The sequence below is a fragment of the Lepus europaeus genome, chromosome 23, assembly GCF_033115175.1.
Source record: "Lepus europaeus isolate LE1 chromosome 23, mLepTim1.pri, whole genome shotgun sequence".
NCBI lineage: Eukaryota > Metazoa > Chordata > Mammalia > Lagomorpha > Leporidae > Lepus > Lepus europaeus.
Window position 1 is genome coordinate 15,625,143 of NC_084849.1, and position 25,048 is coordinate 15,650,190.

The 25,048-nt window shown below is 43.8% G+C and overlaps 1 protein-coding gene across 2 annotated transcripts in view; it reads left to right on the plus strand.

Moving 5' to 3' along the window:
- The first annotated feature begins 147 nt into the window (after positions 1-147).
- Positions 148-25,048, plus strand: part of BICDL1 (BICD family like cargo adaptor 1) — a 107,410-nt gene continuing 82,509 nt past the window's right edge. For both annotated transcript variants that reach the window (XM_062182141.1, XM_062182142.1), the window contains exons 1-2: positions 148-576; positions 10,314-10,529. In XM_062182141.1, coding sequence (XP_062038125.1) covers positions 148-576; positions 10,314-10,529 — 645 coding nt within the window. The remainder of the gene's footprint in view (positions 577-10,313; positions 10,530-25,048) is intronic.

Here is a 25,048-nt window from a genome sequence, read left to right on the forward strand (position 1 = left end):
AGGGCTCGCGGGGACCCGGGGGGCGCGTGCCGCGGCGCGGGGCGAGGCGAGGCGCGGGGCGCGGGGCGGCGCGGCGGGGCCCCTCCCCCCTGCAGCCTGGCGCGCGCCGGCCGGGCCGCACCGCTGCGGGCTCCGCGCGCGCGGGCCATGTCCGCCTTCTGCTTGGGCTTGGCCGGCCGCGCTTCAGCACCCGCCGAGCCGGACAGCGCCTGCTGCATGGAGCTGCCCGCCGCGGCCGGGGACGCAGTCCGGAGCCCCGCCGCCGCCGCCCTCGTCTCCTTCCCCGGGGGCCCCGGAGACCTGGAACTGGCGCTAGAGGAGGAGCTGGCGCTGCTGGCGGCCGGGGAGCGGCTGTCCGACCCCGGGGAGCATTCTCAGGCCGAGCCCGGGCCTCCGGCCGAGGGGGCCGCCCCGCAGCCGCCGTCCGCCCAGGACCCAGAGCTGCTGTCGGTGATCCGGCAGAAGGAGAAGGATCTGGTGTTGGCGGCCCGGCTGGGCAAGGCGCTGCTCGAGAGGAACCAGGACATGAGCCGGCAGTATGAGCAGATGCACAAGGAGCTGACAGATAAGCTGGAGGTGAGGACCGCTGTCTCCTGGGGCAGCCCAGGTACCCTCCTGGCCCCGAGCAGTTTTGGAATTACCCGCCCCACCCCCTTCCTTGCCTCGCAGAAAATTCCTGGAACGGGAGGTAGCGTGGAGGGTCTGTGATGGTCAGGTGAGGGCGTTCATCGAATCCACCTGACTTTCCCACTCTGCACTCGGCAAACGGGTCCTTGCCCAGCTCCCAAGGCCGTGGGCCGTTCTATATATGTACTGTACACAGCATCTAAAATAGAGCTTACAGTATGACTAATTTATACGGCGCTGAGGTGATGTCTGCACACAGGAATGAGAAAGTCGGGAAGCATTTAAAATAGGCTCCAGGTTTTCAGGGAAGTAGTTAATCTCTAATCAGGGTGTTAGCCTAATGCTTTCCAGTTGGGGCAGTAAGGCCTCTAGATGCCCTTGTCATTCTTAACTTGCAGGCAGCTGAAGAGTTGTGGGAAACAAGTGCTCCTAAAGGAGCTTTATATAGCCTTCAGATACTCGGGGATTAGGAAATGTGGTTCCACTGCAGAAATCCGGCGAGCCAGAGCTCTACATGTGACTGCTCGTGGTGGGTTGAGTTTGGGCCCATGTATTTGTGTATTTAAGCAGTACTTTTCTGTGTTCTCTCAGGCCTGCAGAACCACATTACTTTACTGTTGTAAATATCTCTTCAACTACCTGTGATATTTCTGCCAGTTCTCTGGACCAAAGTCTCTTGGAGCTATACCTGTTTGTTTGCTTGCCCTTAACTAGAAAAGGGCCTTGAATGGCAATACAGAATGCCAGCATTTCTAAAAAATTTGCCAGAAAACCGAAAAGGTGGCCTTCTGTGGCAGTGGAGAGCAGCGTATCCCTTTCTGCCCTGTGTTTGCTCTTGTTACCCAGTTTGGGTGCAGCCAGTTCTGTTTCCTAGAACAGGAGACTAATGCAAACCTGAACAAGGTCTGAAATTGACCCTCGTTGGTTGCCATATCCCTGCTACTTGTTGAACAGACTGAATGTAGATTTAGAAATGCTTCTAAAATTGGAGTGTGCATGTAGCCCAGTGACACATCGCAAGTAAAATCAAAGGGAAAAAGGAAACCAAGGAGTACTGTGTAGTTCCCTTGGCCTGTTAACTAGGTCTGCCAGTCGATGAACCCCTCAGATAGCTGTCTGAAAAGTCGTTTGTGAAACCTATAGGTACACTGCCAAAAAGCAACCTAATGAATGGACTTGTCTAATTTCACTTGAAGTAGAGATCCAGAAATAAAAGGGTGTCTTTTTTTTTTAAAAAAAGATTCAATTACACAATTCTGTAAAGAAGTATTATGGCGGAGATTTATACTTCTGATTTGAAATCCTTTTAGTGAGGGCCCTGATTGAAGGGACAGCTAACTTTAAAAGAGCAGTATTATCGGTTTGATTAGTGATAAATTTCATAGTAATCCTAAGTGTACAGTTACATCTTGGATTCCACAGAGAGCTTCTGTACATTGACTCAACAAAAAAAAAAGCTTTAAAATTCTATCATAACAAAAAAGATTCACTGTGAAAGAATAAGTTATCATTGATATTTGTTAATGACCTGATGAACAATAATAAAATAGTTTTAAGACTCTAAAATTATTTTTAAAACTTCACTTCTCTGCTGATCAGCATTTGAACTTTAGTGTTGAAAGTTTTAAGTTCTGGAGGTTAGTTTTACAACATTGTGAATGTGCTTAACCTTACTGACCTGTACACTTAAAAATGGGTAGGGTGGTAAGTCCTTATGTGTACTTCACCACAACTAGAATATAACCAAGTTAAAGTTATTTTTAAAAGGCCAAATATGGGTCATTATTGAGAGATGAGGGTTCAGTTATACTATTTCTTCTGGGTGTTTTTTGAAAATTATCAGGAAAATGTCTTCAAGCTTTTTAGTGTACAATTAAAAATAGATATCTTATAAAGATACTACCATTAGTTGCTTGTTAATTTTTTAGTGTTAATATGAGACAAACTCAATTACAGAAGGTTTGATATCTGCAAGTGAATTTTCCCCACAGTGTATTTCTTGAACAACCTAGATTTCTGAATGTTGATTTAAACAAAGTACTTTCTAAACCTTAACACAGCATCTGTATTTTCAATTAAATTTTTACCTAAAATTTAAACATTTAGGAGTAGAGAATTAGCCCTTATTTTAAGCATAATTTCCCACAAACTGTCAGAATACTGAAGTCAAGCACATTATCTCACAGGTTGTTTTGAAAGACATGTTAGTGGACTCTGAGGGTATAGTAGTTTCACTGTTAAATGAAACTGGTTTTATTTTAATCCTTTCTGCTCCCTTATTACAAAACTGAAGGCTTTTTAACTTAAACCATTTTAAAGACTTTTTCTAGCTATTCAGTAATTAATATTGAATACCTCTCCAGTTCTTTTTGCCAAATCCAAGTGTGTTTTTTTCTCTTTTAAAACATAAAGTACTTTATCCTACACTGTTTGGTCATTAGAAGCATGCTGTTTAAAGTCTCTAATGGTTTAAAGGCTAACATAGTTTTTGAACAAACTGTTTTTTTAATGTTTACTTCAATTTATTTTCATTACTTGAAAGGCAGCATGACAGAGTGAGAGCTCCTCCACCTCCTGGTTCACCCCATCGCCACCCCTACCGTAGGATGCCTCAGACAGCCAAGGCTGGGCCAGGCTGAATCCAGGAGCCTAAAACTCTGGGTCTTCCATGTGGGTGGCATGGTCCAAATACTTGAACCATCATCCACTTTCTCCAAGAACACATTAGCAGGAAGCTGAATCGAAAGCAGAGTAGCCAGAACTTGAAGAGGCACTCAAATTTAAAAAAAAAAAAAAAATTAACAGAATGAGAGAGATCCCATTCCTTGGTTCACTCCCTGCCCCCAGATGCTCACAACCACTGGGGCTGAGCTGGAGCTAGGAGCTTGCAGCACAATCCAGGTCTCCCACGATGGTGGCAGGAACCCATTTGCTTGGGCCATCACCACTGTCTCAGCGTCCGCATTCCCAGGAGTGGAATCGGGAGTCAGAGCCAGGACTGAAAACAGAACAGATACTCCACTGTGGGATGCAGGTGTATTCACTACTAGACCAATTGCCTGCTCCCAGGAGACTTTAGCTGTACAACTCTCAGGGTCAAAATGAAAATTTAGGGGCCGGCACTGTGGCACATTGGGTTAAGCCACCGCCTGCAGTGCCAGCATCCTATATGGGCGCTGGGTCAAGACCCAGCTGCTCCGCTTCCAACCCAGCTCTCTTCTATCACCTGGGTAGGCAGTGGAAGATGGCCCAAGTCCTTGGGCCCCTGCACTGGTGTGGGAGGCCCAGAGGAAGCTCCTAGCTCCTGATCGACCCGGTTCTGGCCGTTGTGGCCATTTGGGGAGTGAACCAGCAGGTGGAAGACCTCTCTCTGCCTCTGTGTAGCTCTGCATTTAAAATAAATGTCTTTTTTAAAAAAATGAAAATGCAGATTAATTGGGAAACTTTTAGGAATTCCTAGCTCCTGGCTTTAGTCTGGCTCAGTTACAGCTGTTGTTGCCATTTGGGGAGTGAACCAGCAAATACAAATATTTTTCCCTCTCTAGCTCCTCCTCTCTGCAACTCTGCCTTTCAAATCAATCAATCTTAAAAAAAAAAAAAAATTGTACTAGAATCCTAAAAATTGGCCTAGGGAAGTGGGAAGAAACTAATTGAGGGAAGAGACTTCTGCAATAAGAAATAATCCAAACTCAGTCACAATGGAAAACAAGAATGACAAATATTTGTATGACAAATACTTGATCCCTGAGGGGAAAAAGTGTATAAATTCAAGTTGCTACATTAGTTCATATTCTGGAAAAATACTAAGAACTTGGCGGTATATAAGTTTTTATCTGTAGATACAGAAGAAATAATTTTTTAAAATGCCTTTAGAACTTTAAGCTTACGAAAATCTGGATCGTGTGCTTAAATCAATAATAAAATACAATGCAGTCAATTCAACAGTGGGAAAATAACTAAAATCCTAAAAGTTTTATACACTTTTTCCCCTCAGGGATCAAGTATTTGTCATACAAATATTTGTCATTCTTGTTTTCTTTTTCTTTTTTTTTTTTTTTTTTTTTTGACAGGCAGAGTGGACAGTGAGAGAGAGACAGAGAGAAAGGTCTTCCTTTTTGCCGTTGGTTCACCCTCCAATGGCCGCCGCGGTAGGCGCGCTGCGGCCGGCACACCGCGCTGATCCGATGGCAGGAGCCAGGTGCTTCTCCTGGTCTCCCATGGGGTGCAGGGCCCAAGCACTTGGGCCATCCTCCACTGCACTCCCTGGCCACAGCAGAGAGCTGGCCTGGAAGAGGGGCAACCGGGACAGGATCGGTGCCCCGACCGGGACTAGAACCCGGTGTGCTGGCGCCGCAAGGCGGAGGATTAGCCTAGTGAGCCGCGGCGCCGGCCTCATTCTTGTTTTCCATTGTGACTGAGTTTGGATTATTTCTTATTGCAGAAGTCTCTTCCCTCAATTAGTTTCTTCCCACTTCCCTAGGCCAATTTTTAGGATTCTAGTACAATTTTTTTTTTTTTTTTAAGATTGATTGATTTGAAAGGCAGAGTTGCAGAGAGGAGGAGCTAGAGAGGGAAAAATATTTGTATTTGCTGGTTCACTCCCCAAATGGCAACAACAGCTGTAACTGAGCCAGACTAAAGCCAGGAGCTAGGAATTCCATCCCGTTCTCCCACATATGCAGCAGAGCACAAGCACTTGGGCCTTCTGCTACTTTCCCAGGCTCATTAGCAGGGAACTGAATTGGAAGTGGAACAGCCAGAACTCTGTGCTCAAAAGGGATGCCAGCGTGACAGTGGTGGCTTAATGACTATGCCAAAACCCTGACCCTTCTAGTATGACTTTTGTACAATTTTTAAAGAGACGAAAAATAAGGTGAAAAATAAGTACACAATAGTGAGAGTCACTACTAGATTTAGGGAAGCAAATCCAGGAGTCTTGGTTCTGCGTTCGGTGCTGATCCTCCTAACCATCTTTTTCTTTATGTTTTCAAGAATCATGTCCTGGACTTAGGTATGAGACTAGTGTCACCTTTTTGGTTTTTTTTTTTTTTTTTTTTTTTTTTTGATGAGTATCACCTGTCGAGAGACCCGCCCCCTAAGTGGATTGGATTGTCTTAGTTGCTTGGTGGAACAGCTGTTTGCTGAGTATTTTTAAGTCTTTCTGTTCTTTTAGAACACAATCCTAATTTATCTGGCCTCTCAGTAACACAGTGATTACTGAGTTTTTGCTGTTGCCTTCTGTTCAATCTTTTTGTTTTGGAAAAATTTAATAAAACTAATGATCACAGTGTGAGAACTGCAATTAGCAATTTCTGTATCCTAACTTTGTGAAGTTTCTAAGTGATGAAAGCATTTTCATATTTGAAAGTTCAGCAATATGAGGGAAGCATAGAGCAAAAACTTAATGCTGATGGATAGAAGTCCTCCCTTTACATTGCTTTTCCCACATGCTCTAAAATGAGACTGTATAAATAGAAAGTATAAATAAATGTGATTATTTTTCAGTAAAAACACTAGAGTGACTATAGCCAAATGAGTTATCCCCTTAAAGCAGTCTACTTCAGTTTTCAGTGAAAACTGCGTTTGCTGATAAGCCTGGAATTTTAATTTTGGATTGCTGTTTTATCTTTTGGCACATTCTTTTGACTTAGTCATGGTAAATTTTCATCTTTGGGGGCTAAGACTGACTTTTGGAGCAGTCGCAAGTTACTCAGCAGAGAAAGGGTAGTAGTATGGCAGGATGAAGTGGGATAATCTCATTTTTTTAGATGTAGCTCAGGAGTGAAATAATGGGACTCATTTTCTCTTATTTTTTTAAAGATGTATTTTATTTATTTGAAAGGCGTAGTTAAGGAGGAGGAGAGAGCTTTCCTCCGTTAGTTCACTCCACAGATGGCTGCAGTGGCATGGCTGAGGCAGGCTGAAGCCAGAGTCAGGAGCTTCTTCTGCTTTCCCAGCTGCATTAGCAGACTCAAACTGGTGCCCATAAAAGATCCTGGCATTGTAGGTGGTGGTTTGACCTGTTACGTCACAACACTGGCCCCAGAACTTGTTTTCTTGCACCACTGTAAGCTGGTCCTTGAGGATTTCCAAAGAAGTGTTCTAAAAACAAACAAAAAAAAAAGGTGACACCTTCCTTCCAATAAGAGTGTGGCTTCCCAACGTGAAGAGAAAGCCGAGTGCTCTGAAAGAGAAGATTCATGTGCTCATTTTAGCTTGTGGAAACAGTCTCAGTGCTTGGTTTCAACTTTCAGTGCATCAGAATTTCCTGAAGAACCAAGGACGTATACATACGTGGATGCCTACACCTCATTCCTTTCTCAATTGAAACATAATATTTTTTAAATTATTTATTTATTTATTTGAGAGTGTTACAGACAGAGGGCATGACAGAGAGAGAGGTGTTCCATCGTTGAGTCACAATCTTAACAATCAGGGTTGGGGCCAGCACTGTGGCATAGGAGGTTAAGCCTCTGCCTGCAGTACTGGTGTCCCATATGGGCACCTGTTCATTTCCCGGATGCTCCACTTCCAATCCAGATTCCTGCTAATCCACCTCAAAAAGTAGCAGAGGATGGCTCAAGTCCTTGGACCCATATGGGAGACCTGGAAGAAGCTCCTGGCTTTGGCCTGGCCCAGCCCTGGCTGTTGTGGCCATTTGGAGAATGAAGATTTTCTTTCTGCCTCCCTCTCCCTCCCTCCCATCCCCATCTCTGCCTTTCAGATAAAATAAGTAATTGTTTTTTTGCTCTAGAAACCTTTTATTTAAGGAATACAAGCTTCATTCATTTCATAAGTAGGAATAGAGTGATTCTTCCCACCATACCCACCCCTCCCACTGACACTCCCACCCCCTTCCTCCTCCCTCTCCTATTCCCATTTTCATTTTTTACTAAGATGTATTTTCTTTAAATATTTTTTTAAATTTATTTGACAGGTAGAGTTACAGACAGAGAGAGGTCTTCCTTCCGTTGGTTCCCTCCCCAAATGGCCGCAATGGCCGGAGCTACGCCAATCTGAAGCCAGGAGCCAGGTGCTTCTTCCTGGTCTCCCATGCAGGTGCAGGGACCCAAGCACTTGGGCCATCCTCTACTGCTTTCCCAGGCCACAGCAGAGAGCTGGACTGGAAGAGAAGCAACTGGGACTAGAACCGGCACCCATATGGGACGCCGGTGCCGCAGGCAGAGGATTAACCTAGTGCACCACAGTGCTGGCCCCCTAAGATCTATTTTCAATTAACTTTATACACATATGGTTAACTCTATACTCAGTAAAGAGTTCAACAAATAGTATGAAAAAGTCATTTTTCTAAAAAATTTTTTTTATTTATTTGAGAGGTAGAGTTACAGAGAGGAAAGAAAGGTCTTCCCTCCACTGGTTCACTCCTCAAGTGGCCGCAACAGCTGGAGCTGAGCTGATCCAAAGCCAGGAGCCAAGAGCTTCTTCCAGGTTTCCCACGTGGGTGCAAGCACTTGGGCCATCTTCTACTGCTTTCCCAGGCCACAGCAGAGAGCTGGATCCAAAGAGAAACAACTGGAACTTGAACTGGTGCCCATATGGGATACTGGCGCTGCAGGCAGAGCCTTACCCCACTATGCCACAGCACCAGCCCCAATAAATAAATATTAAAAAAAAAAATACTTAAGAGGTAGAGTTACAGACAGTGCAAGGGGAGTCAGAGAGAAAGGTTCTTCCATCCTCTGGTTCACTCCCCAGATAGCTGCAATGGCCGGAGCTTGGCCAATCGGAAGCCAGGAGCCAGGAGCTTCTTCCAGGTCTCCCACACAGATGCAGGGGCGCAGGAGCTTTGGCCGTCTTCCACTGCTTTCCCAGGCCATAGCAGAGAGCTGGAAAGGAAGAGGAATAGCCAGGACTTGAACTGGTACCCATGTAGGATGCCGGTGCTGCAGGCAGAGGATTAACCTATTGAGCCACAGCACCAGCCCCCCAATAAATAAATCTTAAAAATCAGGGTCCAAGTGGGTGTATTTTGAACCATACACCAGAATTTTTCTGAGGGCATCAAGAGTTGAAGGTTATTGCCTATATCCTATATTTCATATACTCTTTAAAAATATAGCTTTGGCTATTGTACATATTGTGCTTTTCAAGTAGGAGAACTGTTTATCTCACTAAAACAAAAATATGTTCTTATTTCCTTCAATCCAAAGAAATCTTTTTTTTATGGAACTGCTACTTCAACTTAACCTTTTCTACATACCTTTGCCACAGGCAATTTATATTTTTATCAGTCTCTGAAAACTCCATAAAGACAAGGACTATATCTGTTTTGCTCATCACCATAAACCCAGGATAGTGCCCAGAACATGGTTGACTTTCAAGAATAAATAAATACTAGCTGGTGTTGTGGTGTAGTGGGTTAAGCCACCACCTGCAGTGCCAACATCCCATGAAGGCACTGGTTTGTGTTCTAGCTGTTCAGTGCACCTCCCTGCTAATAGCCTGGGAAATCACTGAAAGATGACCCAAGTGCTTAGGCCCCTGCCACCCACTATGGGAGGCCCAGATGGAGCTCCTGGCTTCAACTTAGCCCAGCCCTGGCTGTTATGGCCATCTGGGGAATAAACCAGGAGATGCAGGGTCCCTCTCTAACTCTGACTTTCAAATAAATAAATCTTTTAAAAAAAAGTGACAAATAAGAAATAAATATGCAAGTCTTCGTAATAGGCCATGATTTAAAGTAGGCCTGAACCTGAGCTTGCTTTGCTGTTTTGGAAATATAGTGCTATATTGGAAACAGCAACAAGTATTTATTGACATGTGATTTAGAACACTAGTCAGTTGACTCAGATGCAAATGGCAGCTCATCCGTTTAGTAGTCTTGGCCTTGCACTAGTCAGTTAATTGCTTATCCTCTGTTGCCTTGTCTGTAAGAAGAGACGATTAAAGGATCTCCAGGGAGGTGAGGAGGGGGGTGCAGTTCTGGCACCACCTGTGACACTGGCATCCCACATGGGTGCCGATTTGAGTCCTGGCTGCTCTACTTCTAGTCCAGCTCTCTGCTAATGAGCCAGAGAAAAGAGCAGAAGATGGCCCAAGTACTTGGGTTCCTGCCACCTACATAGGAGACCCAGATGGAGCTGTAGCATTGATCTGGGCCAGCCCTGGCCATGGTAGCCCTTTGGGGAGTAAACCAGAGAATGGAAGCTTGCTCCCTCTGTCCTATCTTTGTAACTCTTTCAAATAAGTAAGTTCATCTTTAAGAAATACATTAACAAAATAAAGGAGCTCTGGGATTCTTTCCACCTCTGAAAATTCTGTAATTATAAGAGCCTGCTTTATGCCATAGATAATAGTTGATTGAAAAAAAGTAGCAAGTATTTGGGTTGTGGGACTCATTTCTAGTTGTTTAAATGTAGAGTTGACCAATTGATTAAATAACCTGTAAGTTTCAAGTAAATTCCCAAATGTAGGACCTCATGACCAAGGATAAGAATAAACATAATAACATTGCATGTTTCCAGTAGGAGTGATGTTCCTTTGTGAAACCAACTCCTTCCCTGCTCTGGATCAAGGGGATATTTTTGAAACTGAATTAGGAAACTTGTCCGTTTTGGCAGTGTTTTGTTGTGTGCTATGACTAGGAGAAAGAAGTTAGGAGAGTGGGAAAAGAGAAAAAAGGCTGTGGGATACAGTTTTTAAATCCTATTTGCTTTTTTACCCAGCACTTAGAACAAGAGAAACATGAACTGAGAAGACGATTTGAGAACCGAGAAGGAGAGTGGGAAGGGCGAGTGTCAGAACTGGAGAGTGATGTGAAACAGCTACAGGATGAGTTGGAGAGGCAGCAAGTTCATCTGCGGGAAGCAGATCGAGAAAAAACACGGGCTGTCCAGGAACTATCAGAACAGAACCAAAGGTTGTTGGATCAACTCAGCAGGGTGAGTCACAGATTAAGGATTTATGGTGAAGCAGCTTCTCTGTGACATCAGTCACACATGGGTATATGGTAAGAGCAGTGCTGCTTTTGATGCCTCTGCTTTTGATATCAGCAAGTTAAGTCTGTTCCATCTATGGGAGCTTCAACAGTACCCAACCGGGAGTCAGGAGCCAAGACCTATGTTTCTGATAAACCAGTTGTCACTTGTCTTGGGGATTTTCTCATTTTTAAGATGAAGGAACTGTGCTTAATGGTTTCTAAAGTTCCTATTGCTCTAAAAGTTTGTGATTTCTTTACCTAAAGAAAGCGTATCACTGGTGAATGATGTTAATTCATGTAGTTCAAATATTAAAAGGTGTTGTCTTTAAACTGAAAAATTTAAGGAAAATTTCTAGAGTGAATGATTTTTATTGGTGTTGCATTTGTGATTCTGCATTCTTTGCTATTATTTAAGTCTGAAGGGAGATATGTGTGTCGTCTTAAATTTTTATTTTCATATTAAGTAAAAACTCTTGTGTTGGGTAATGTCCTTTATTAATTAACCAAGGTCAAGACTATGAAACCATTGCAAAGAGGAGATTGGGGGCTGAAGAGGTGAAATCTAATTGAAATCTGGAACATATCTTTTTAACAAATACAGGAATATTATTAATGCCTTGGTTTTTACATCCATCTACTTTTTCTGCTTACTGTTATGCCTCAATCCTTCTTGTGTGTGGAAAATAAAACTACTGACTCTTCAGTTACCAGAGGAAAGATGACTCATCCGTAAGCACTAAGTTCTGTTGCAAGCATAGCTTGGTCAGCGTGGTTAGTGTTTGCTGCCCCCATTTTGGGGATGGGCTGCTAGTGCAGAATGTGGTAAAGTCCTGGATCTTTCCCTGATTTGACGGATGACACGATATGAAGTTATCTCATTAGTTTGTGTCATAGTTAGCTCCCATGGGTGTTCTAAGACCATTGAAAACCTTCATGCCTCACAAGGAAATGTGAAGTAAATGCTACCAGTGCGGAGAAGATGGAGGAGAAAGAGAAAGAAAATGGTGTCTAACTACTTGGAGAACAGATGGTTGCAGGAAAATATCAAAATATCTGTAGAAGTTGAGGATTTGGAAGGTGGGCAGAGCTGAAGATTGACCTGTGGGTTTCTTGTCTGGAGAACTTAAGCACATTTGGTTAGTTGGCAAGCAGGAGCTGGACAGTATAAGAAGGCATTTCACAGGGCCAGGTTGTTAACAAGATTTCTGACTTAGTTCTGAAAACTATTTCTGCATCTGTGAAGTCAGTCTCTATCCTCATAGAAGTTTAAGGATTTTAAGTATTCTCATTCATTATTCAAGGAAGATTAACCAGATAGGCGTGGGATTGATTTATTTGTTCAAAGACATTAATGCGTGCTCTGAGCCATTGTTTTGTATGGACACTTATGGGAGGAATGCAATAAACCAGAACAGTTAAAGGGGAAGTTAAGATTTCTTGCGAGTTAAGTTCAAGTTGTAAAATAAGGTGAGCAAAAGCAGTCCTGACCCTGTTTTCTGATCCAGTGAAAGCAGAGAGACTGGGAGGGATGAAGGGGAAAAGCAAATACATCATGAAAGACCATAGAGCCTGGAATTGATTATACTTTTCATTAACTGGGTGACCTTGTTTATGACTCAGTTTCCTTTAAAATGGGGGTAAAAATTTGTGCCACATAGAGTAGGGGAATGAAAATGAGATAATGTGTTTATATTAACATATAAATTAAGGATTGTTTCAATGTTGATGGTTGTTTTACTAAAGCAGTTTATTTATCGTTGTTTCGTTTCCTAATTTTTTGTAGAAAATCCTGATAAGCTGCTCCCAAGACAATATAGAAAGATAGTATCTGCACTAGATGTAAATTCTTGTTATTCTCTATGGCCATGAATACAGACCCTTGGCAATTTTGTGGCTTTTTTTCCCTTTTTCTTTTAAAGTCCCGGGGTTTCCATCAGCAGCAGGTTTAGATTATTTCATTATCATTTTATTAACTGGATATTCCAGAAAAAGAGGAGTTTAGTACTTTGAAGTGAATTAAGATTCTCTAAGGGAGTCCAGCACTGTGGCACAGTGGGTTAAAGCCCTAGCCTGCAGCGCTGGCATCCCATATGGCTGCCTGTTCAAGTCCACTTCCAATCAGCTCCCTGCTAATGCACTTGGGAAAGCAGCAGAGGATGGCCCAAGTCCTTGGGCCCTTTCACCCATGTGGAAGACCCAGAAGAAGCTCCTCACCTCTGATCAGCTCAGCTCTACTGTTGCAGCCATTTGGGGAGTATACCAGTGGTAGAAAGATTCTCTTTCTCCCTCTCTCCCTCTTTCTCCCTCCCCCCCTTCTCCCCATCTCTGTCTCAGTAACTCTGTTTTTCAAGTAAATAAAAAATTTTAAAAAATAATAATAATAATAAGGCCGGAGCCGTGGCTCAATAGGCTAATCCTCCGCCTGCGGCGCCGGCACACCAGGTTCTAGTCCCGGTCGAGGCGCTGGATTCTGTCCCGGTCGCTCCTCTTCCAGTCCAGCTCTCTGCTGTGGCCCGGGAGTGCAGTGGAGGATGGCCCAAGTCCTTGGGCCCTGCACCCGCATGGGAGACCAGGAGAAACACCTGGCTCCTGGCTTCAGATCAGCGCGGTGCGCCGGCCGCAGCGGCCATTGGGTGGTGAACCAATGGCAAAGGAAGACCTTTCTCTCTGTCTCTCTCTCACTGTCCATTCTGCCTGTCAAAAAATAAATAAATAATAAAAAACAAAAATTAAAAAAAAAATCTCTTAGGACAGGCAGGATAGCAGCCAGCAGAGGTAGTAGTAGAAAGCTGAGCTTTGAAATGCATATGTGGTCCTCCTTCTATATCCAGAGTGGTGGTGAGGTGGTGGATCCAGGACTTCCTGTGGCTACCAAAATCTGTGGATGCTTAAATCCCTTGGCATAATATTTTTTTAAAGATTTATTTATTTATTTGAAGGGCAGAGTTACAGAGAGGCAGAGAGAGAGAGAGGTATTCCATCCTTTGGTTCACCCCCCAAATGGCTGCAATGGCCAGAGCTGCGCTGATCCAAAGCCAGTAGCCTAGAGCTTCTTCTGGGTCTCCCACATGGGTACAGGGATCCAAGCATTTGGGCCATCTTTCACTGTCTTCTCAAGCCATAGCAGAGAGCTGGATCTGAAGTAGAGCAGCCTGGACTTGAACTGGTACCCATATGGGATGCTGGCACTGCAGGTGGCAGCTTTACCCACTATGCCACAACACCAACCCTGGTATAGTATTTTTGCTGAACCTGTATACATCCTCCTATATATTTAAATCATCTCTAGATTACTTATAATACCTAATACAATGTAAATATTATGTAAATAGTTATACCATATTGTTTAGGGAATAATGACAAGGAGAAAAAAATCTGTATGTGTTCAGTGCAGACATGATTTTTTTTTTCTGAATATTTCCCATCTACAGTTGGTTGAAACCACAGATGTGGAAATTGCAGATACAGAGGGCTGACTGTTATGTGTTCTTATGAAATGTGTAATATCTAAAATGTTATACAATATTTCTGTGATACTGTCCAGAGTATTTTTACATGTATTTCCTTTGGTTGCCATGGCCTTCAGTTTTCTTCCTTTTTTTTTTTTTTTTTTTTAAATAATGTAGCAGTCTTATTGAGCTATAATTCACATACCATAGTGTTTGTCTTTTTTAAAACACTTCTTAAAATTTGAGCCAGAGGCCGGCGCCGCGGCTTACTAGGCTAATCCTCCGCCTTGTGGCGCTGGCACACCGGGTTCTAGTCCCGGTCGGGGCGCCGGATTCTGTCCTGGTTGACCCTCTTCTTTGCCAGCTCTCTGTTGTGGCCAGAGAGTGCAGTGGAGGATGGCCCAAGTGCTTGGGCCCTGCACCCCATGGGAGACCAGGATAAGCACCTGGCTCCTGCCATCGGATCAGCGCGGTGCGCAAGCCACGGCAGCCATTGGAGGGTGAACCAAGGGCAAAGGAAGACCTTTCTCTCTGTCTCTCTCACTGTCCACTCTGCCTGTCAAAAAATTTAAAAAAAAAAAATTGAGACAGAGAGCTCCCGTTTGCTGGATCAGTCCCCAAGTGCTTGCAACAGCCAGGGCTAGGCCAGGCTTGGACTAGGAGCCAAAAATTCAATCCAGATCTCTTATGTGGGTGACAGGGACCCAAGTATTTAACCATCACCTGCTGCTTTCCAAGATCTGCATTAGCAGGAAGCTGGAGTCAGTCAGGAGCTGGGAATCAAACCCAGACACTTTGATATGGGATGCAGGTGTCTTAACTGCTAGGCCAAACGTCTACTCCAAATCCACCTTTTAAAAGTCTACAGTGTGGTGTTTTGGTTTTTTTTTTTTTTTTTTAACCGTATATTTTTTACTATATTTACCAAGTGGTGCAACTACTATCACTGTTCAATTAAAGAAGATTTTATACATATCCCAAAAGAAAGCTTGTGCCCATTAGTAGTAATCCCTCATTCCTTGTCACCCTAATCTCTATACCCTAAACACTGGGAACCATTAATCTGTTTCTGTGGGTTTGCCTGCTCTGAACATCACTTACAAGTGAGGTCAACCATAGGTAGACTTCTGTGCCTGGCTTCTATCACTTAATGTTTGCAAGACTTATCCATGCTGTAACGTGTTTCAGTACTTCATTCATGAAGGGTCTTCCATTTATATGTACATAAACCTTTTGTTCACAAATCAGGTGACGGGTGTTTAGGTTGTTTCCATATTTGAGCTAATGTGACTAATAAGGCTGCCATAAATGTTGATGTACAAGTTTTTTGTGAGCTAAGTACTTTCAGTTCTAAAATAGGATGCTGTGAGCCTAAGTATCCCATGAGCTCCTGGAGCATTGTTAAGATGAAGGAAGAGTTGGGGATTGTTTTCATTTTACGCTTGGAAAAACTTGAGGGACAGAAAGGTCCATAACTCAAGTATCTTCCAGTTCAAGACTGACTGCTTCTACTGCTTTCCCAGACATGTTAGCAGAGAGCTGGATCATAAGTGGAGCAGCCAGGACACCAACTGGCTGGCATTGCAGGCAGCTTGACCCACAGTTCTGGCCTCTCAGTTTCAGGTTTTTTTTTTTGACCATCAAAAAAAAAAAGTTTTTTTAAAACAGCAATTAAGATCAAAGGCTTTGGAGCCAGGTAACCCTGGGATCAAATACCAACTCTGCTACTAGAAGATCAAACATGGGAAAAGTACATGAACCTGGGAAATTATTTGACCTTCTTTTAGCCCTACCTCTGTATTATGAAAGCAGCTGTTACTACTAGTACCTGATGGTGTTATGAGGACTAAATGAGATAATGCATGCAAAGCTCTAACAACCACAATGTCTGCCATATAGTAAGTGCTTGAAAAACAGCCATTATTATAATTATGTCTGTGTCCTATAGATGAGATTTCTGAAACTGATCAAACTGACATATCCTCAGACCCAGCAAGTAAAAAAAAAAAAAAAACATTCTATTCCAAAAATTCGTGTGAGCTTTGCATCCTCATCCATGAGTGACTTGTTAGTTTTAACATACCAGTATGTATAGTGTTTTGTTTAGTAGTTAAAGCTGTACTCAGAAATATTTATGTAAAACTGATCCTCCTAGGAATTGAGTCAGATTTGCTGCTGTACCCAGTATCCCCCTGATGCTGTTGCATATACCTTAGGGATATCTATTTGTTTGATTAAAATGCTAAGTTCTCTTCATAAGATTCTGTATTTTTTTAAACTCAGGCTGACATATTTGGAGAAAATAATTCACTTTCTAAAATTAAAAAGTAACACCAGGGTGGCATTGACAATGGGGTTTAATGGGACTTCTTAGACACTTATTTTAACTATACTGGAGTGGAAGAAAATACAGTGGGACGTGCTTTCCAGAAAAGAAGAAAGACACAGTCCATCTTTGTCACCCAAGGTGAGTCTCTCCAATGTAAGACTTGGAGTAGGGATTTGTGACGATCCTTCTGCTACATAATATATCAACCTCCAGATTGTTTCTTCCCAGTAGCCTCAGCAAAGATGAGCGTCCTCATCAGTGTGAGAGTCCTGCAGTGGTTCTTCACTGATGGAACTTGCCACAGCCGTACTTGTGTAAAACGTTTTAGGCCTACTTACACATCAGAAAGCCAGAGCAGTGAATTGAATAAGGTAGAAACAGTTTTGTTCGAATTAATAATGATATCAGCAACAGTAAGCCTTTAAAAAAATTTTTTTAAACATTTATTTGAAAGGCAGAGAGAGACCCAGAGCGAGATGCAGTACCCAAATGGCTGCAATCGCTAGTGCTGGTCCAGGCCCAAACCAGGAGCCCAGAACTCTGTCCTGGTCTCCCACATGGGAAGCAGGGACCCAAGTACTTGGGCCATGTTCAGCTGCCTTTCCAGGTGTGTAAGCAGGGAGCTGGATTGGAAACTGAGCAGCCAAGACTTGGACAGGCACTACAGTATGGGATACTGGCTTCACAGGTGATGGTTTAACCCACTGCACCACTACTCCAGCCCCAGTAGCAAGTTTTTTGTTTTCAAAGACTGATGCATTTATTTGGAAGTCAGAGTTAGAGATGGAGAGAGAGCTTTCATCTACTGGTTCACTTCCCAAATATCTGTAATGGCCAGGGCCGGACCAGGTGGAAGGCAGGAGCTTCATCTGGGTCTCCCATATGGGTTGCCAGAGCCTAAGCACTTCAGCCATCTTCCATTGCTTTTTCCAGATTATTAGCGGGGAGCTGGATTGGAGGAGCAGCTAGTACATGAACTGGTGCCCATTTGGGATGCTGGCATCACAGGCAGTGAGTTAACCCACTAACACCATAATGTTAGCCCCAGAGCAAGTTTCTTACATAACCTTTTCAGTCATCAGAAGCAATTCTAGTAATACTATTTTCAAAATGATTCTTAGTGTTAGAACTGTCAGTAAGAGGTAAAAGAAGGCATTTTCACAGCTTTAATAAAACACTGTCCACATATTCTTGGGAACACCAGGGTCAGAAAAGCAACTGTTCATCAAGGAATAGGAAAAACAATTGATTTCTTCCAGAGAATGAAATTTAAAATTGCTTAAAGACACCTGATCCAGCATTTCCATTAAGATAACTTAATAGTTACCTCAGTTATTAGATTGGCTGTGGTAGTATTGCTATGCTTGTGATCAGCTAGGCCTCATTTTACTTTATAAAGATCGCAAAATACAAGAATAATGATGCTGGCAGTTCTGATGTGCCAAAGAGGAGCTGTAAAGTGCATCCTTAACTATCATCTCATGGGGCTGGTATGGGGGTGTAGTAGGTAAAGCTGCCACCAGCAACACCAGCCTCTCATAAGGGCACTGGTTCATGGGCTGCTCCACTTCTGTTCCAGCTCCCTGCTAATGGCCTGGGAAAAGCAGCAGAAGATGGCTTAAGTTCTTGGGGCTCCTGCCACGTATGTGCAGGCCTGGATGAAGCGCCTAGCTTCAGCCTGGCAATTGCAGCCATCTAGGGGGTGAACCAGTGGATGGAAGATCTGTGTGTGTGTGTGTGTGTGTCTCTCTCTCTGTGACTATGACTTTCACATCTTTAAATATTCTCTCACACCATCACAGGAGGAAAGATGAGTATAGTACAGTAGTACAAGGTGATATTTTGAGAGAGAAAGGCCATGTTGTAAGTTTAACTATTAGAGTATATTGTTATAATCATCCTAATTTATTAGTTATTGTTAATTTCTTACTGTGCCTAATTTATAAATTAAATTTTACCATAGGTGTGTTTCATATCCCCAGTGGGTAAGGGGGGACAGTTGTGCTTGTGGTCTTTAGTCAGTTCCTGAGTGACTTACCCTGTAGTCTTCTCACCTTGCATATGGATTTTGAAATGAATATTTCATCTTTTACAAAATAACTCTTTCCTCATGGGAGGGTTGGCCATTATTTGGGTATAAATATCACTATGGCTTCCCCACTTCCTGGGAGCATACATACACTCTGGACAAAAGAACTCCTGTCTCTAACTACAGTGTTGTCTTATTCATTTGTTTTCTTTTTTAAGATTTATTTATTTATTTGAAAGGCAGAGAGAGAGAGAGAGAGAGAGGTCTTCCATTTGCCGACTCACTCCCCAGAAGGCCACAACAGCCAGAGCCGCACCAATCCAAAGCCAGGAACCTGGAGCTTCTTCTGGGTCTCCCATGCGGGTGCAGGGTACAGTTGCCCAAGGACTTGAGTCATGTTCTACTACTTTCCTAGTTCATAGCAGAGAGCTGGATCGGAAGAAGAGCAGCCAGGACTCGAACCGTTGCCCATATGGGACGCCAGCACTGCAGGTGACGGCTTTACTCACTATACCATAGTGCCGGCCCCTTATCCATTCTTACAGAGCAGAATTGTCTGTTGGATGGAGGAGTAAGCAGCTGGAGAGTCCCCTTTGGAAAGCTAAACAGTGAGTGCTTTTGAACAGAGCCTCATCCAGCAGCTGTAGTTGTTCCCTGTGCAGCCCTGATGGCTTTTTTACATAATAAAACACTTGAGAGTTTGCCTTAAAATTATTATTCTCATTTATTTAGGCACTATGATAAATTCCTTTTGATTCTGCTTTCTCAGGGTCTTTTCTTTCCCTTGTGGGTCTACAGGTTTCTCTAACAAGTTCTCCCTGATTCTTCATAAGCAGGAGTGTGGTCTTGTGCTTCGTCACTATCACTTAGGCCTTTACTCTCTGTGCCAACACAAGAAACTATATTTGGGGCAATATACAAAAAGGGCTGTTCCAAAGGCTGAGTGTGGCCAAAAAGAGTCACCATTTTGTAATCACCGAGAGAGGGAGAGGGATGAATGCTATTTGGCAGGAAGCTAGGCCTAGGTCCAAGGCCAGGAGAGCCAGAGACTGCATTTTAAAGCACTGAGGCCTAGACTCAGAAGTACCTGAGGAATAGTCTGAAGATCTCTGAGGGAGGGCTGAAAGTGGAGAACCAAGAGCCACTGTAGTTCATGTGAGGCCAGGCAGTTTGAAGTCTGTGTCTGAGAAGTTGGCACCCAGGTGGTCTTTTTGTGAATTTTGGTTTTTTGGCCAGAATAGGGGTGACTTCCTAAGGAACTGAGCTTTATTGACCATCCCTCAGTAGAAATTTGGGAATTCTAATTCTGCCTCTAACCTAAGTTTCTTATGTTTTCTAGATTTTTGCACTTAAATATATATATATATATATATGTGTGTGTGTGTGTATCATTTTTTTATGACAAAAAAACTAGTGTTCACTATAATGTTCTTCATTGAGACAATATGGAAATGTTTAATATAAACATTTAAAATCTCTCACGACCATCTCCCAAAGAAAGACTAATGGCTGTTTGGTGTTAATTTTTTGTATTTTTTTAAATAAATAATACACATATTCATACATATGTTACATATGTGCATAATTTTTCTATTTATTTTCACTTTTTTTTTTTTTTGACAGGCAGAGTTAGACAGTGAGAGAGAGAGACAGAGAAAGGTCTTCCTTCCGTTGGTTCACCCCCCACATGGCCACTACGGCTGGCAGAGCCAGGTACTTCCTCCTGGTCTCCCATGCGGGTGCAGGGCCCAAGGACTTGGGCCATCCTCCACTGCCCTCCCGGGCCACAGCAGAGAGCAGGACTGGAAGAGGAGCAACCGGGACAGAATTGGGCACCCCAACTGGAACTAGAACCTGGGGTACCAGCGCCGCAGGCGGAGGATTAGCCAAGTGAGCTGTGGTGCCAGCCTATTTTCACTTTCTTTTATTAAACAGAATGGCTTGAATTTTTTTTCACTTGTTACCTCTTGGACTATTTTTATATTTCCAGAAGTTCCATAAAGTACATTTGGTTGCTACATAGGATAACCAGTTCCTATCGAAGGGCATATGTGCTGCTTACAGTGTTCTAGTGTTATAAACACGGCTGCCTTAAACATCCTTCATGTATCTTTGCACTCTTATATTAGCATTTTTCTCTAAGATTCCTAGAAACAGGATGGCTAGGTCAAAAGGCAGGTGCATTTAAACTTGTTAATAGGTATTATCATATTGCCTTCCAAGAATGTTTTCATGGTCTCTATTCTCCCTAACATCTGTCTGTATTAAGACTGAAAAACCTCTCATTCTGCATGCATACGTAGTACAAGTGTACAGAAAACAGGTAACTCTTGTTACAGAGGCCAGGATGGTGATTGCCTGAGGAGTCTGGGGAATGAATGTGCAGGGGGTGGTTTTCCTCAGGGAATGGAACTTGGGGAGAAGGCCTCTGGAAAGCTGGCAACATTCTACTTCTTGACCTTGATGGTAATTAGACAACTGCTTTATAATTATTTGTTAAACAATGCATGTTTTATGTATTTATATATTTCACACAAAAAAATCAGTTATTCATTCAACACATAACATGCACCTACTATCCATGGATGCATTGTTCTGGGTAACAGGGAGAGTGCAGTGAATAAAGTAAATTCCCTGTCTTGAAATGGTGCACGGGCCAGCGCCATGGCTCACTTGGTTAATCCTCCGCCTGTGGCGCCGGCATCCCATATGGGCACTGGGTTCTAGTCCCGGAAGCTCCTATTCCAGTCCAGCTCTCTGCTGTGGCCCGGGAAGGCAGTGGAGGATGGCCCAAGTGCTTGGGCACCTGCACCCGCATGGGAGACCAGGAGGAAGCTCCTGGCTTCGGATCGGCTCAGCTCCAGCCGTGGCGGCCATTTGGGGGGTGAACCAATGGAAGGAAGACATTTCTGTCTCTCACTGTCTAACTCTATCTGTCCAAAAAAAAAAGAAAGAAAGAAATGGTGCAGGAGGTTTGACAGTAAAGAAGGAAGTAACAGAAGTAAGCAAATCAGATAGATAGGTGCTGTGGAAAGAAAATAATAAAGCAGGTAAGGGGTGTGGGGGATGGTGGTTGTAAAAGCAGTTCATTTTCAGCAGGGTTGTCAGAAGCTTTGGGGAAGTGAATTTTGAGCAGGATAAAAGCATGAAAGGGCAGGTGTTGTGGCACAGCAGGTTAAGCTGCTGCTTGGGATGCCCACAGCCTGTATCAGAGTGCCTGGTTCAAATCCTGACTACTCAATTTCTTTTCTTTTTCTTTTTTTTTTTATTTGATAGGTAGAGTTATAGACAGTGAGAGAGAGAGACAAAGAAAGGTATTCCTTCTGTTGGTTCACCCCCCAAAATGGCCGCTATGGCCGCCGCTGCACCGACCCGAAACCAGGAGCCAGGTGCTTCTTCCTGGTCTCCCATGCAGGTTAGGACTGGAAGAGGAGCAATCAGGACCAGAACCTGGTGCTCATATGGGATGCCGGCGCCGCAGGCAGGGGATTAGCCAAGTGAGCCACGGCGCCGTGCCCGTACTCCATTTCTGATCTAGCTTCCTGCTAATGCACATCCTGGGAGGCAGCAGATCATAACTCAAGTAAGAGTCCCTGCTCCCCACTTGGGAGACCCAGATGAAGTTCATTCCAGGCTCCCTCTGAGAGAGGGAGAGGGATGAACGCCATTCAGCAGGTAGCTAGGCTCAGCCCTGGCTGTTACAGGTTTTAGAGAGTGAATCAGCAGTCTCTCTCTCTCTCTCTCTACCCCCTCTCTACTTCTCCCTCTCCCCCTCTCTCCCCCTCTCTCCCCATCCCTCCTTCCCTCTCTTCCCCCTCTCTCCCTTTCTCTCTCCCTCCCCCTTCCCTGTTCTCTCCCTCCCCCCTCTTCCCTCACAGCCCCTAGCTTTCAAATAAACTTTTTAAAAGCATGAAAGTGCTCCTGCTGGGAATGAATGGAAAGAAGGCTGATGTGACTGGGGGGCAGTCAGCTTGGGAAGAGGGTGGGAGATGAGGGCCAGAGGGGTAGTCAGTGACCAAAACTGGTAGGACTTTGCTGTCTGTAGTATAGAGTTGAGATTTTATTCAAGGTGCTAGGAAGCCAGTGATGTGATTTTGGCAGGGGAGCACCATGACCTGATGATAACAGAAGATTGCTACTGTGGAGGATGGATTGCAGGGGCAAGGCAGCAGTCGGAGACCTGTGTGAGGCCACTCTGCAGATGGAGAGTAGCTGATAGCTTGATTATGGAGGTGCCGAGAGGGTTAGATTGGTCATGTGCTTTGAAGGTAGAGCCACTAAGACTTGCTAATGAAATAAATGGGTGTGGAAAGGGGAATTAAGGAAAAAAAAATTAAAAATAACTCCTAGGTTTTTTTCTCCGGAATCTGCTGGAGGAAAAGTGTGACATTTTTGACTTGAGAAGCCAAAAACAAGAGGAGGGATAGAGGGAAGGTTTGGGAAATAGAATGAAATGTTGCTTTCTGGACTGTTAAGTCTGCGCTGTCTTTTAAGCATCTGTTTCTCGAGGTGGGACAAAGAGAATTCTGTTGTATTGAGATGAACTTCCACAGCCATCCGAGCTCTCAGCACTTGATGCTGTCCTAGTACCTTTCCTTAGATTGACACCTAAGAATTTAGAGCCTCCCTGCACACACCCCCCACCCCCCACCCCCACCCCCGACTCCCAACCCCAACCTTCATGTTCTTGGCTCCTTGAAGAGCCACTCTGCTGACTTCTTGTCTCTGAAATGAGATGTGTTGGAGGGGGTTGATGGAGACAGGGGCTTTGTCTGTTTCCTGCCTGTCTGGAGCTGTTTCTCAGCCTCTGTCTTACCCACGTATAAAGAATCCAGTTTGTGGGGCTGGCGCTGTGGCATAGCGGGTAAAGCCGCTGCCTGCAGTGCCAGCATCCCATATGGGTGCCAATTCAAGTCTCGGCTGCTCCTCTTTGATCCAGCTCTCTGCTATGGCCTGGGAAAGCAGAAGATGGCCCAAGTCCTTGGGCCCCTGCACCCACATGGGAGACCCAGAAGAAGCTCCTGGTGCCGATCAGCTCAGCTGTGTCCATTGGGGCCAACTGGGGAGTGAGCCAGCGGATGGAAGACCTCTCTCTGTGTAACTCTTTCAAATAAATAAATAAATCTTTAAAAAAAATCCAGTTTGTATACCAGCCAAAGCTAATCTTTCCTAGAAAGACTCATTTTCCTCTGAAGAATAAACAGATCCCTGTTTATGGATTAGTAGCTCTGTACCTGGTACACTTCTTGAAGCAAATTTCTCCCAGGTTCCTCACTTAGGGTTCAAGGCCGAATGGCTGTGTCATGGCTGCATTGCCTCTGTTGTGTGGCACATCGCCACCCTTCTTTCTAGGACATTGTACAGCAAACAGAGGCTCATCAGAAGTAGCTTTAATTGTTCCTTTTTTTAAAAAAAAAATTTGAAACTCAGAGATCTTCCATCCAGTGGTTCACTGCCCAGATGGCTGCAGCTGCCAGAGTGGAGCCAGGCCAGAGCCAGGAGCTCCACCCGAGTCTCCCATGTGGGTGCAGGGGCTCAAGCACTTGGGCCATCTTCCGCTGCTTTCCAGGTGCATTAGCAGGGAACTGGATTGGAATTAGAGCAGCTGAGACCAACTGGCACCCATATAGGATGCCAGCATTGTAGGTGGCAGCTTTATCTACAAGCTGGCCCCTAATTATTCCTTTTTCTCGTGGGGGACTGTACTGGTTTTTTTCATTTATATATGTGGTAGGGAAAAAAATGACAATTTTTAGTCATCCTATCCTTAGAAGAACTGACAAAAGATTATTTCCCAGGCCAAATAATAGTATCTTAAATTTCCAGAGGACAGTCACACCTGACTTCCTCTGGTTTCATTGGCCCCACGACAGAAGTAGTGATAATTATTTATTTGGCAGGTAAGAGTCTCTGGCTTCTGCCTGGCCCAGCCCTGGCTGTGGGCATTTGGGGAGTGAACCAGCAGAAGGAAGATCTCTGTATCTTTCTCTGTCTCTTTGCTTTTCAAATAAATAAAGGGGAGAAAAATGTTTAACGATGCTTGCCCAAGGTCTGGCATTGGTTACAGGTTAACCTCTGGCTTGGGGATTGGTCTTTGAACATCTTGGAGGATGGGTAGTGAATCAGAAGTAAAAACCTTTTCATGTTTTTCTTTCTCGTTGTTGTAATTGATGTTTTACCTATTTGCTGGTGGCATTTTTTTAGATGCCGCTTAACTTTAGTGTCAATGGGTTGAATAAATCCAAAGGTTTAGGATTTGTATTTAGCAGTTTCTGTCTATTAGATCAAAGGTGTGCTAAAAAGATGAAAAATATGTTGAGAGGATCACTTCAGCTGAAGTGTAAAAGGGGCTGTTGCATATAGGAGCTCCTTTCTCGGAAGACAGCATTTCCACATTGGTGTTATTGCTAGTTAGTAGGTTCAGCCCGGTAGAGTGGTGATTGCCTATTCTCTCAGCATGTGGGTGTTTTTATTGGTAGTCTTGTGTTGATTACTTGAACCTGTTATTTACCCAGTGATCTATACTTGATTCAAGTGCCTTCAGGTTAGTTGTGTTGGTTGCAACTGTATCTAGTTCTAGTTCTGATTTTCTTTATTGAAATAGGAAAGTTTAAGGTTCTCCCATATGAGGGGGCTTCAAATACTTCATGGAAAAATTGAGCTAGAAGAATGAA